General features: G+C 36.8%; 1 protein-coding gene across 3 annotated transcripts in view; it reads right to left on the reverse strand.

Moving 5' to 3' along the window:
• Window positions 1–15,179, reverse strand: part of ZDHHC7 (zDHHC palmitoyltransferase 7) — a 47,460-nt gene that overhangs the window by 11,892 nt on the left and 20,389 nt on the right. Inside the window, exons 3-5 of one of the 3 annotated variants that reach the window (XM_072636223.1) lie at window positions 10,494–10,583; window positions 6,776–7,107; window positions 866–990 (exon numbers count right to left, since the gene is read on the reverse strand). In XM_072636223.1, the coding sequence (XP_072492324.1) occupies window positions 866–990; window positions 6,776–7,090 (440 nt within the window). In that variant the 5' untranslated portion in view covers window positions 7,091–7,107; window positions 10,494–10,583. Of the gene's footprint in view, window positions 1–865; window positions 991–6,775; window positions 7,140–10,493; window positions 10,584–15,179 lie in introns of all 3 variants that reach the window. The other 2 variants (XM_072636222.1, XM_072636221.1) reach the window with 2 other exon arrangements.

Here is a 15,179-nt window from a genome sequence, read left to right on the forward strand (position 1 = left end):
ATAATAACAACGATGAAGTGTCCATAAGAGAAATGTTAGAGATCATCGAGTTCAACCTCTTCCTTTTACAAATGAAGAAACAGACCCAGGGGGCAACAGCGATTTGCCCAAAGTCTCGGCATTACCATCTCACAAGTTCCTCAAAGTTCACTTCTCTTTTATGGTCAATAAAGCACTTTCTTTACAACAACCCTTTAAAGAGGTTCAGGGTTAGTTTTATTAATCACATTTCACAGATAAAGAAACTAAAGCTCAAAGGTGAAATGCCTTGCTCCAGGGCACATAGCTAGCAAGGCAGAATTGGAACTCAGGTCTCCTCAATACAAATCTCACTACCTTGCTCCCCATTTCCCTTGCTGCCCAGATGAAGTTTAAGCAGATTAATATTAGTTGTGGAGAACTGAAGTTAAGTGCAAGTCTGCTCCAATTCCTTTCACGGTTTCTGGTTCCTCCCCCAATAACTTCATCATAACCTGGCACTGCAAAGCCTAAGAGAACTAGCTATGGGGAGGATCTGAGCCACTACTTACCTCCATGAACCCAGAAAGTTCAGTGTGATCTGTATGAATTACTTTAATACCACTTTAGTTATTAGTTACATCTGATGAATATACTATGAAATCTCAACACTAAAATTTATGAATTATTTCTGAGTAAATTAACATATTCTTGAATAAAATTCTAAAAATCTAAATGGCACTGTCTTTGAGTTTTTGTATTCTAGGTCTTTTTCAAAGAAACAGTCTCTTCTAGAGAGTGCTTTGGTGGCCTAATCAGAGTTTGAGTTGACGTTTTTAAGGGCAAAAAGTATACTTCAGTGCCAAGGCTGCTGATAAACACCCCACAAGCCCCTATGAGCTTCTACCTGCAGTGGTGTGCACGCTCGGGCTTGACACAGCAACATTTGGGACACTTGTAGATCACCTCACCAGGCTTTAGCTGCAGGCTCTCCATGTACTCTTTAGTTGCATTGCCTTTGGGTACCGCCCCCTACAGGGTGAGAAGTCAGAGAAGAACATTCAAAAAATGTGTCCTCGTGGACTAGCTTGCTTCTGAACAGGGATTCTATATGAACACAGCCTCTGCCACTTCCACAAAGGACACTATACAAAGATTTCTGTGAAGAGGTTCCATGACATTTAACTGAGTTCAAACCCTTCTCAAGACAAGTGTAGAATCTCAGTTATTTTCTAGGCTTAACCAAACCTGTAGTACAAGCTAGGTTAACATCTAACCTTAAGGTATTCCAACTTAACAGCAGTTTATAATTAGAAATAATAAATTCCCAACTCCCCAACCTATCTGAATGAAAAATATACTGGTAAATACTGTTCATATACAGTTTAGTACCAAGTACAAATCAGAACAGTTGTGAACACTTACCTTAAATTATTTTAGCTTACATTCTAAAATCCATATACATGTCTAGCTTAATCTATCTTGAAACACATTCAATTGTTCCCAAGTCAAGTTCCCTTTGTTCTAGTTACCCAAATCCTTTTTGCTGTATTCCATAGACACCTTGCTTGTTTCAACTGTATCTTTGCTTATACTGTTTCCTCTACTTTAAATGACTTTGTCATTCTTTTTTCCCCCCTTTTTTTAAACTAATAACATACATTTACCTCAGAAAACTGACCAAAGAATGTTGGACTGAAAAGATCAGTAAAAAGAAGGTTCTTCTGTGCCCTCAACAAACAGAATACACATAAAAAACCCAGAGAAGAAAAATGGCTCAAAAAAAACCCCCCTTCCACCCAATATTAAAGAAAAAAAAAAACTCGAGTGTGTTACAATGGAAAAAGTGCTAGATCTGGGGTTAGAAGGGAGCACTAATAAGAAGCAAAAGTAGAAAAGGTCAGAATCCTAAACTGAACTGAGGCAGAATACAAGACACTATCAGAACCAGTTCATGAATAAAGCAACCATAATTTGAGGGCATCTTGTATCCAACAAAGGAATTGGCTAAAGAGCCCAAATGATATACTGGTACTATCAAACTGTAAAAAGAATTCAGGAAAAACACCTAACATATTAGGTAGGTCTTCTGAGGAAAATTTATTAGTGTGAACATGGACAAAAATCATACAGAGTCAGATGGCGTGAATGGGCTGGAATCCACACTGAGGAGAGAAAGATCTACCTATGCTGATCAAATTACAGATACACTGAAGTATTAAAACATTTATTTCTTTAAGTAAGGGAATGGTATAATATGATTAAAAAACTATTTGAGACTGATTTTCCAGGAGGGACCTCAAAGAGTTAAGGAGATCCAATTAGTGAGATTCAGTAAGATTGTATACTCCCTAAAGCCAGGAACTCTGACTCTGTATGTATCCCAAAGAACACTTCACATAGAGAAGGATCCCTGCAAATATTTGTCAAATAAATGACTTTGTTAAATAATAACATCTAAGACCCTCTTATAGTGCGAACTCCAGATGATGAAAGTATAAAGTGGTAGCTTTGGAAATGAACAGGAAAGGGAAAATTTGAGATACTTCAAAGGGGGAGAATTGGAAGAATTCATAAATCTGATATACCAAGAATATGATAATGTTAGAGATAGTGATAGGAAAGCTATAAAGGATGATAACAGGCCGGAAGAGACAGTCAGGACTTTAAATTTAGTGGGAATGCATATATTTCTAAAACATATTCTGATCAATTTCAATCCTTAAGACAAGTTATGATCAGAGGAGCATAGCGGTAAATATCTTGGAGACCATCATTCAGTCAAATCCCCTTATTTTGTAAGTGAAGAAGATAAAACACAGAGAAGTCAGATCTTTTGACCAAGGTCACACTTCTCACTGTAGCTAACCAAAATAGTTGGAGTTAACCCTTTGATTTTGCAAATTTGAATTAACTTATTAACTCACCAATCCAGTTCTTTGCTAGTACCTAGCATACAGCTGGTGCTTACTAAATATCTGTATCAACTAAAGGTATATTATTTTATAACTTCTAATCATTTTGCATATAACCACACAAGAAAGTGGTGTGAATACCCAGTTTTATAATAGGAATTGAATGGACCAAGATTTCCAAGTGTTACCAAACACCTTCATTTTTGCAACTAGAATGCAGTTTAGTATAGAAAAAAAATGAATATTTCTGAAGTTGACATATATACTAAAAAACACAAATTTACTTATATATATGTTTACTAAATATGTGTTTACTAAAGGCATTGTTGTTCACTCAGTTGTTTCCAACTCTTCATGATCCCATGGACCACAGCACACCAATACTGTCCATGGGGTTTTCTTCGCAAAGATACAGGAATGGTTTGTCACTTCTTTCTCCAGTGGATTAAGACAAACAGAGGTTAAGAGACTTGCCCAGGGTCACAGAGTCAGTAAATATCTCAGATCAAATTTGAACTCTGGTCTTCCTGATTCCAGGCCTAGCATTCTATCCACTGAGTCACCTACCTGCCTCCTTACTAAAGGTACCCTTAACCATATCCATCTCCAGGGAAGCAATTAAGCTTAACGACCAGATCACAGAAAATCTTGAGCTTGAATTATTAAAGTACTAGAAAATAATTTTTCCCCAATTTCTTCATGGATTCAATTTCATTTATTTCTTTATTTTTTACCTCAGGCAGAATGCTAAATCTTAGGAATGAAATGCTCAAAGATAATAGTTCCCCCACAGCATGGCTCTAGCTACTCAGAGAAACATAGGTTAGTTTTCTGCTGACTTTTTGCAATGTTTTGGGTCCCCAAAGATACAAACAAGATGGGACAAATTTGCTAAACAAGCAGAACCACCCCGAGTAATCTATTCAAACAATAACCCTTATATCGGATGCCTACATGTCTAACTTCACGTATCATGTTCCACAGACTGAAACATCCCTAATAGGTTCAGAAATAACCCCCCAGAAACTTCAGGAACATCTCACTGACCCAGCATAAGTAGCAAAGACGGAACCTTTTAGACAACAAATTGTTGCTCACATTAATCTAGCATTTTTACATATGCGATCTTATGTGAGCCCCTCATAAAAACCCTCCCATTATGGAGGCTCGAATATCTGTCCTACAGTCAGGGAAGAATGAAGAGACTTGGTCAAACAGCTGTGTACCCAGCCATTCTGACTCCATTACAGAAGGATTCTCTTCTGCCTTCTTCAACAGAGTATATTAATCACATTACACTTTTCCTCATCACACACGGTCATCATCATGTTGAGGGACAGTTTGGGGCAGAGTCAAGAGCAAAGGTCATTTGTCCAGAAGATCTGAGCTTGTACTCTACCTTTGATACGTGCTAGCTCTGTCCCCCGCAGTAGATCACATACTCTCAGTCTCAGTTTCCTTTGCTATAAAAGGGTAATAATTGTAGCACCTATCTTCTAGGGTTGTTGTGAGGATTAAGTGATGTACTTTATGTAAAAACACTTTGCAAATTTTAATATGTCTTATGAACACTAGAGAGTTTCAATATGACACTGGTTACCTGATTCTGTTCCACAAGGCAAAGAGGCCCAGGGGTCACTCAGATATGCAGGGCTGTTTGTGACTGAAGGGTGAAGCCATACCCTCCCAGGCCCCCACTGAAGGACATCTCATTGTTGTCCCCACTGCAGTAGTACTTGGGGCTCCCAGCAGGCACCTGCCCTACTTTTTGGCCTTGTAGGTACTGTTTTCCCCAATTCCCTGTAAGCTCCTTGAGGCAAAGGACTATCTTTTTTTTTCACATTTGTATCTCTAGTGCTTAGCACAATGCCTGGCGCAAAACAGGTGCTTAATGTTTACTGACTATTCATTGTATCAAATAATCCCTAGACTAGTGGATTTTTACAGTTGCCTGGGTCTGCTATTTTTATTTTGTTCTAAATTTTCCTATCAACGTATTACTTCTGACCTATTCCAGGCTGGGAAACCAGGCAACCAAACTAGTTATAACTAAAGACAGCATACATTTACATGGTATTTTAAAGGTTTACAAAGCATTTTTCTCACAACAAACCTTCTAAATTAGTATTATTATCTCTGTTTTCCAGATGGGGAAATTAAGGCTCTAAGAAGCCGAAGGATTTTCCCATGACCAGACTCTAACTCCACTGGCCCTGAATGAGCTGTAGTATTCCACTTGGGTGTGGCACTCATGTGACACTGAGCAGGAGCTCCCTATAACAGTAACATCTTCTAATGCACAGAGAATGTAGGAGCAAAGATGAGGGCTTTAATTCTCACCTCTAGCACTAGACAGCTTTACAAACCCAGAAGATCACTTAACCTCGATGGACCTCAAATAACTTCTAGGATTTACTTACTAATCTGCATTGATGCATACATCTATCTAACCAACTAAAATATTAGGTCCTAAGAGAAAGAGTTTGTCTTTTATCTCTCTGCATAACACAATGACCTACGCACATGAAGGGTGCTCAATCACGTGCATTAATAATGATACACAAAATAATACCAACAGTATCCAAGTATTCTGCTATGGAGAGAACCACAGGCAATGGACTATTTCAGACACTTAGTGACCCTTTTCACTCACTTCTGGGTTATTAACTAGGTTCTAAATGGCTGAGATTCCTGGTGACTTTTAGAGAAGAGTGTTTTTAATACACTGCTCCATCACTGACTCAAACTTTACTCACTCTTTGTCCCTTATTCAAAATGTTAGGGACTAAAAATTCTCAAGTCCCTGCTACCAAAACCACAGCCAGTACACCAACTTCAGATTTGGGGAGTTGGTAGCAGGTGAAGAAGGCTAGAACAAGGCCACAGCAGAGCTCAGAACACAAATGAAATCCATTCTATTATACACTACAACGCCTCTCTGTAGTACACTGACAAATAAAAAAAAAATGTTAAAATCCAGTGGAGAAAAGTTCACTTCTCCTGAAGCTCTCCAATCTTTTGTGTTTTTGAGATTTGTGAAGGATGACCTAGAATGAAGCTATAACTTTGAGTAAAGAGCATTGTTGAAAGGTAAATGATACTTAATGACACAACTAAAAGAAAATTATGAAGAACTAAGTTACAATTCAGCTCATCTCTCCTCTTAGCACCTTTCGAAAGGATATTCTGTATATGGTTTTCCATCTCTTAGAAGATGTGTTTATAGAGACAGCTAGGTGACACAATGGATGAGCACTGGGCCTGGAGTAAGCAAAATCTCAGTTCAGGTTCAGACGCAGACACTTACTAGCTCTGTGACTCTGGGCAAGTCACTTAGCCTCTGTTTGTCTCAGTTTTCTCAACTATAAAAAAATGGAGAAAATAACAGTTGCAGGGTTGTTGCAAAACCTGTGGCACAGTGTCTGGTACATTACAGACACTTAATAAATGCTTATTTTCTCCCTCCCCCTCCCTTTACAGTACAGTTATACTCCAAGTAATTCAAAAGCACAAGGACAAAAATCACAGCCAAAAAAGGGAACAGAAGAGGTGGTAAAAGACTTCACACATCAATACAACACTGCAACCCTATTCACACTCAATTTATACAATCAGAACTTTCTAAGAAAAAAAAAAGGAACTTTATAAAGATTATCTAGTCCAAATCCGATTTTATAAAGGAAAGCGACTTGACAAAATTGTGCCCAGACTGCTAGTTTCAGGTTAATATTATTCCCACCAAAATGTGAAGACTCTTACCTTTAAGGAACAATTCTCTTTTTCCATTCTAATACAATTAAAATGCCGTGCATTGAGGAAATTCGTATAAATAAAAATCAAATGATTATTGCATACTAAATGTAGCACAAGAGAAAATATTAATAGAACAATAATATACTCACAGGGTCAGTTAGCATAGTTCTCAGATGAGATGACAGGGCTAGAATTGCCAAGCAGTTAAAAACAACACCGTTGATGATAGAGTACCAAAAGTCTTTGGAAGGCAGCAACATGACAAAAGTCACAACAAAGTCTGCATAGACAACTAGAAGCCACGTCATGACAGCGCAGACCATACCACAGCCATCCCGGATGAACCAAATCCTGTCTGCTGTGTCAGCTTCAGATGAGGATGAGGATGAAGAATCATAATTCTCATTTTCACCAAGAAGAGGATGATGTTCCACATCACGGAACCTGTGCCCTGATGACTGCATGATTTCCTGGGCTTACCCTGATGACAGGAGAAAGGCAATGTTTATGTATCTGTAAACACAACATAAAAATCATTAAACAATAGAACTGTCCATCGTGTTAGAACATATGCAATCCTGAATATAACATATAAAATGAATTTTTTCCATGGTCATTTCAAAATGTAATTTAGGTTTGAAAAGTAAATGCCAAAGAACCAAAAATATGTCTAATTACTTCTGCTCTGAATTCCAATGGTTTTGATATGGTACTTCAGAGGTGCTAGGATCAGGACCAAGTACAGTGAGACTTTTGCCACCACCTCCACGCCCCCCTTTCTGGGACATTATTATTCCATTAAGACCACAACAGCATCTTTGCAAATGCCATGTCACATTATTATAACTCTAATTTAGCCATATACAACTTCTTTTTCCTGTAATTCTAAGGATTATTTTTTTAAACTCCAAATCAAGGACTTCAAATTATCTAGAGTGTTAGTGAACAGAATGCAGGATTTAGAGTGTGAAGTCCTGCTGGTTCTGCAGTCTACATGACCTTAGGAAGATACTTCTGAAGGACAGTTTTAAAAGCTCTCCAGTCCAACCCCTCATCTGACTAATGAAGAAATTGAAGCTCAAGAAGGTAAACCTGGCCTCTGGATGACCTTGGGCCAAGTTTCTTAACCTCCCTGCACCTAAGTTTTTCATCTGTCAAATGAGGAGGTTGGACTAGATGATCTCTAACATTCCCTCCCCTTCTTAATTTATGATTACAGGATTTCTAGATTACATTCCATTGTATTAACCTTAGGCAATCTGGCACTGGTGACAAACCAAGTTACTTCAAGCATTTATTAAGCTTCTACTACATGCTAGAAACTGCAAAAGGCACTGATATACAAAGACAAAAAAAAGGAAATCTCAGCCTTTAAGTTCTGCAAAGGGTTTTCATTAAAATCACATTCTGAAACCATAAGTACAAGTATCCCTGTCCATTTTACAGATGAGTGGGATAGGTTTAGTGAAGACTTCTCAGATTGTAATTCTTCTCCCAGGGGTGAGGTAAGACTGAGAGGCTCAAGGTTACTATATTTTTAGAACAGAATAATTCCATATAAGGATATAAAACTGTGTAGTACATTAGGGTCTCAATGATTGGATAAAGTTTACCTAATTCTTCAATGTCTTCATTTTAAAAGGGATTGGTTAGATTTCGTGTCTAGAATGTAAGATCATATTCTCAGCTAATGAGAATAATGGTCAGTGGGGGGGAGGGACTTGCGTTAGAGTCTATATAAATCACTGCCTTTTCTTTGTCTTCAGCTTTCCTACTCCTACAGGTGAGCCCTGCTTCTCAAGAATCGAATAAATCTCTTTTCTGTCATCACTTTGAGAGGCCTCTGAGTAATTGATTTATGTAGGGACCTGAGCCATCCCACACACAGACAAGGAAACAAAGGCTCAGAAGGGCTAAGTGAGTTGCCCAAGACCACAAAACAAAGAGTGTCAGAACTGGGCCTGGAAGCTACTCTGAGCACTACAGCAGACAGTTGCTCTTCTCCATATTTATTAACTCTGACATAGAGGTGGACCCTCCATTCCCTTCAACTCTTAGTAAGTATATTATGTTTTCTATAATCTGTCCTTTTCATTTTGAGGTGAGATGTAGAATAGTATAGTGAATTGGAGCCAAAAAGACTTGACATTGAGTCTTCAAGTACGTCTCTGACAAACTGCCTGTGTGACCCTGAAAAATGTCACTTAATCTCTCATTACCCTTGTTGTGTTTGTCCTTCGTTCTTAAAGAGGACCATGACATCAGGGAGATGATGATATGATTTGCAGTTGACTTTGATTTGAGTGAGGGAGGACTGTGCAGGTCACCAACCTATCTTCTGGGTCGAGTGGCCAGATATTCATTAGGATGACTGGAGATGGTCAGGATCTTCTCAGGCTCTCACTCTAAGTAAGGCAATGCCCATTCAGTGAATAGGGGTCTTTAAGAAGAGAGTCAAGGGATGACCCCTTTAATGAAAATAAAATTAAAAAAAAAAATCAAAGTGGGAGGGGAAGTCCCTCAGGATGGCTGGCCAAAAGAGAAACACACACTATTTACATTCACTCTGAGCCAGGTGGGACTATAAAATCACAGAGTATTAGAGGAGAAGATTTCCTAACAAGGGAGTAGCCTAAAACAATGGAATCCCATCCCTATTCTTCAACTCTGATATCACTTCATGGAAAAGTGTGGCATAGTAAACAGAGAATTGGCCCTTTTAAAGTCAGACAACCTGGGTTGGGTCCTGCGTCTGAAGCATACTAGCTATGGGACCTCAGGGCAAGTTATTTTGTCTCTTTGGATCTCAATTAACTCTAAGATTATTAATTATAGATGAACCACAACTGCCAGATCTGTATCATGGAGGATGTGTCCATGCCACAAAGTTCTTTACATTAATGAATTCACAGAAAGAAAAGAAAAAAAAGAAAAATTAAAGAAGTAATTTTTAAAATGTTATATCCTATTTTCCAAGACCCAGAAAGGGAAATACCTTACTCAGTCCACATAATTACTCAAGAAAAAAGTTTGCCTACATTTTTGCTAATGTCTTCTCCTCATTCCTACCTTCAGTTTGGGCCAAGGTTTTTCTACTTTGCCCCTCTTTAGCAATACATACATTAAATAATAGCAACAAAGGTCTCCACAATGAATTCCAATCCATTAAGTTTGGCTTGGAATGGGACGAGTGAAAGGGAGAAACAATCTATCCCTTTCTGTTGTGATAGACAGTATCATGGGAGAAATCCAACTACATATGGCGACAGCAAAAAAACAGTGGATTTAGAATCAGGAGACCTACGTCTAAAATCTAGCAATGCCTCTTGAATTCAAGAAATACATGTACTGATGTGCAACACTATGCCAGGTATACCAGCAAATCTACCAGAATCTACAAACAGAATTTCCTAACTGGGGTTAACATTTTTTTCCCAGAGACTTTAGGAATTAAAATGGAAGTCAGTGAGAATATACAGTACATTTCAGAGATAAACACCTTTCAACAAATTTATAGAAACAAATCCATTTCATCAAGTGAAGCTACACTCCTACCCAATTTTGAAATGAATTGCTTTGCCCCCTGCGCTGCTCCTGAGCCATCCTTGTTTTCTTGCCCTGTCCTTGCTTCCATTGCAATGTCCCATTTTGCTGCTATTTGATCATGGTTTCTGGCAACCCCACCCACACCCCCCACCAATCTCTGCCTCGTCACTCTGTGCCACTATCTATATATTTATAATTTTGTATTACAGTTGTCTAGATCTCTATGTTGTTGCCCCAATAAACTATAAACTGCTTGTTTTAATTTTACATTCTTTGCCACTTAGTATACTACTTTATATACAGTAATCATTTAAAGTTTACCTCAATGTTAAAAAATCAATTATACCATCATCACTCAGAAATATTTTTTCATATTTTCTAAAAGCAGGATGTTTATGTCTCTTGAGGCATCTGTTGGCAACAAAACATTACACAAGATGAACTTTGGAGGTGATCAAGTATGAGCATTATTTTCAGTACATTTTATTTCTGCAAATCTAAAAATGTTTTTAATATCAACTTTCTGAAGATATTTATTTATTTTAGCTGTCCATGGGTAAGAACAATCTTACGTGACTGATCAATATTAATATATACCTCCTGTACAACTCAACATTCAAAGAGTATGGAGAGGATTCTATAGAAAACTAGTGGTCTAAATAATTTACCTTCTTGCCAAATTTCCTGCCACTTCATGGACAAGGAAAAATTAACTCTCTTTAGTAGCAGCACAGAGAAGGAGATTAGAGTACCAGCCAGGCAATTAACTGTAGGAATTAGGCTTTGGTAATATACTTGTCACTTCGCATACTAGAGAAGAAACAACCTGACTCCCTTTCACTCTGCTAAAGGAAAATAAATTATTTCATCTAAGAGTATATTTCAGTTCTAATAAAAGGTTTTGAAAATGCTCTAAAATCTTTCCATGAAAGACAAAACAATTTAGTGCTAGATTTTTTCTCCTATTTATCATTTACCATAAAACATAAATAACAAAAAGTTATATAGGTAAGCAAGAAGCCAAGAAATGAAGCTGCTACTGCTATTAATAATAGCTAATATTCATAATAGCACTTTACGGTTTGCAATGAACTTTTACATATATTGTCTCATTTTATTCTCACGACCCTGGAAGGTAAGTGCTATTAACATCATCCTCATTTTACATGTGTGCAAACTGAAACAAAGGTAAAGCAATTTGCCCAGTGTCACACACCTAGTAAGTGTCTGAGGTGGGATTTGTCTCCCTCACTACAGCTTCAGCAGCTATCCAGAGAACTATCCAGATGCACGCCCAGTAAGAAAGGAAGATTTTATTTAGGTTTTGTTAATCTCCTTTTCCCAAGATGCTTATCAGGCTCTATAAAGGAAATCTGATTAAGACAAATAAAAAAGACTTATGCACTAGGATAAGGGAAGCTGTTAGCTGAGGGAAAAAAATCTTTGCATGAACTATTTCTATAGTGATCAGATTAAGGGCCATTCTCCAATGGAAAGTAATCAAAGGATATGGAAAAAGAGTTCTCAATTGCATTAGAAACTACTAACCACCATATGAAAGATTGTTGTAGTACATTAATAATAAGAGAAACGCAAATCGAAACAATCCTGAGATTTTACCTGAGACTCAGAAAATTAGCAAAGATTGAAACGGTCAATGTTTTGAAAAGATTGTGGGAAGACAAGTACACTAGTATAAACAGGTAAAGCTATAAATCAGCACAATCACTCTAGAAAACAATTTGAAATTAGTAAAAAAAAAGTGTCTAAAATGTCCATATTCTTTGACCTGGACATTCCACTACTTGGCTTATTTATTATTCCCCAGAGTTCATAAACAAGAAGAACGTCCCCATAAACACTAAAATATTTATAGCAGCACTTTGTGGTAACAAAAAAAACTGGAAATAAAGTAAATGTCCATCAATTGAGGAACTGCTAAACACATTGTGCTACACGAATGTAACAGAATGTTACAGTGCTGTAAGAAATGACAAATATGAGAAATACAAAGACATACAGACCTACATGAATTGACATAAAGTGAAGGAAGCAGTCAAGAAAAAAACGCAATGACTACAGCAATGTAAAGGAAAAAAATGATAAAAAATTAAGAGTGAACACTGCAAAAAAAAGTGAATACTGCAAAATCACAAAGAACAATTATTATTGCTCCAAATAAGAGAAACAAGAAGATACCCTTCACCCCACTTCTTGCAAAGGTGGGAAGTCCATGGGTGTGGTACTCCACATATATTTTCAGACTGCTTTTCTTCTCTTCTTCCTCTTTTTCTTTTCCTTTAAAAATATTATTTGTTATATGGGATGGCTCTCTGGGAAGGGGAAAAGGATACTGGGAGAAATGCTGGTGATGTAAAAAACCAAAAGATATCAATAAAATCTGTGTTAATAAAAGAATACTCCAAATCACTAAGAAGTATGCAAATATTGGAGGGGATGCAAAAAGACAGGCACACTAAATACGCTTAGTGAAGCTATGAAGTTCTACCATTCTGGAAATCATTTTGAAATGCCTATACCCTCTGATCCCAGAAATCCTACTCTTAGGCATATATCCCAATAGATTAAAGACTGAAAAAGAAAGGTCCACATACACTAAAATATTCATTGTAGACTTTATGGTAATAAAGAACTGGAAACAAATTAGGCGAGCAATGACTGAGGAATAAACAAACGCCAATACAGGAATTAAAACAACATTACTGTGCTATAAGAAACCATAAATGAGAATTCTATGGGCTGATACAGAGTGAAGTGAGCATAAGTAGAAAAACAAAATACACAATTAATCCAACATGTAAATAGGAATAACAACAAAAAGGAAATAACTGTAAAAAATAACTAAATAACTGTAAAAACCAAGCTTGGCCCTGGAAAAGAACAAAGAAAATTCATCCCCTTTCTTTGAAGAAGTGGGGAACAAAAGTGTGAAATACAGGACACGTTAGCACAGTGGGATGGAGAGAGTGCTGCACTCGGAGGTGGGCAAACACGGGTTCCAATTCTGTCTCGGAATACTTCCTGAGTGGTCCCTGGGCAAGTCACCTAACTCCTCTGTTGGACTCAATTCTATCTGTAAAATAAGGGCTTTAGATTAGATGACCTTTATGATCTATTTTGATTGGTTTTGCTCAATTAGCTTTCTTCCTTTTTAAAAAAAAATTGTTACAAGAAATGGATGTTGAATAAAAAATTATTCAGAACTAAATGTAAACCCCCCCAATTTTTAAAGTTATCAATAATTTTTTTAAATTTTAAGATAAAAGCATTTAATATAAATTAAAAAAACCTTGAGAGCAAAGGGAAAATGGAAAGGGAATTCTCAAAAACAGGAAAGAGAATTTTAAGCTCAGATTACAGGATGTACAAAAAAGCACAAAAAAACCCAGCCTTGTCACAGAACAAATCAAAGAAAAAAGAAAAGAATTTAGAAGTAAAAAAAGTGGTAAGAACTGAGGCAAATAAGAATTAAAAACTCAATAGGAAATAAATTTACATGAAACTTAGAGAGCAGGGTTATGGGGACAGAAAAAGGAGATTAAATTCTAAACAGATTAAAGGGTTACACACAAACAGCTCCCTAAAATCTAAATATGATGCTGCTGAACAATTGTAGTACAACTCAGTAGTTAATACCTTTTATCCTCTAAAAATATAGAAAACCACACAACACAGCAGCTTTTAAAACAGGTATTTAACCTGTCCCTGCACCATTCAATACTCAACTTTAAAGATAAAACCTGTCCTTAATGCTATAGAGTCATGGGAAGAACATCAGATTTGGAATCAAAGAACTTAGTTGCAAACTCCAGTTCTGCTACTCACAACCTTATCTGTAAAATGAAGAGAGTGAACCAGATGATTGAAAAAGCCCCTTCTGGCTCTAAATTGTAGAATTTTATGATGTGATTTATATATGTAAAACTGCTGAATGGCAAGAAATAGGAAAATTCAAAGGGAAAGTTTACAAATGTAAAAAAGAAAAAAAGTCAGAGTAGAACAGAGTAGTGCCAGGGGATGATGACACTGCCTAATGGCAATAATGCAGCTAACGAAGGTTTCCAAAAAACTCTTCCTACATGAAAAGAAACCCCTTCCTCTTTTTCCTTATTTTCATAGTATTCCATCACATTCATATGCCAACACTTATTCAGACATTCCTCTACTGATAGGTATCCCCTTAACTTTCAAATTCTGTCACCACAAGAAGAGCCAATATGTGTATTTTTGCATATATGGGATGTTTTCTTCTTTTTTCTGATCTCTTTTGAACATAATTCCAAATTACTTTCCAGAATGGCTGTACCTGTCCACAGTCTATCAAAAGTGTATCAATATATCTGTTTTTCCATAGCCCCTTCAAACAGTTATCATTTTCTTTTTTCTGCATGTCATCTTGTCACTCTGGTGAGAAATGAAATCTCAGAATCACAAAATCTACTCCAAAAATTACTTTAATTTGCATTTCTCTAATTAGTGGCCATTTAGAACTTTTTTCCATGCAGTAATTTTTCTTTTTTAAAATTTCTTTCGCAGATATAGATTTCTGGATTTCTACCTTTGAGAATTACCAACCAGTTCATATACTCAGACCACTTATCAGCTGGGGAATGGTTCTTTTTCTTATAAATTTGAATCAGTTCTTTACGTAGCTTGGAAATCAGACCTCTGTCAGAGAAGCCTGCTGCAAAAGTTTTTTTTTTGTCAGTCATTTTGGCTTTTAATCTTAGACAGGGTTTGCGAAAAAACTCAATTTTAAGTAATCAAAATTAATCGATTTCATCTTCTGTGACCCCCTCTACCCTTTGTTTGGTCATGAGTTTTTCTCCTATTCGGAGATTGAAAGGCAATTTTTTCCATGTTTCTCTAATTTGTTTATACGACCTTTTCTATCCAGAACACTCACCCATTTGAAGCTCTCTTGGTACAAGGCATGAGGTATTGGTCTACATCTAATTTCTTTCATACTGCTGTCCAATTTTCCAA

This window comes from Notamacropus eugenii, chromosome 1 (genome assembly GCF_028372415.1).
Source record: "Notamacropus eugenii isolate mMacEug1 chromosome 1, mMacEug1.pri_v2, whole genome shotgun sequence".
Lineage (NCBI taxonomy): Eukaryota > Metazoa > Chordata > Mammalia > Diprotodontia > Macropodidae > Notamacropus > Notamacropus eugenii.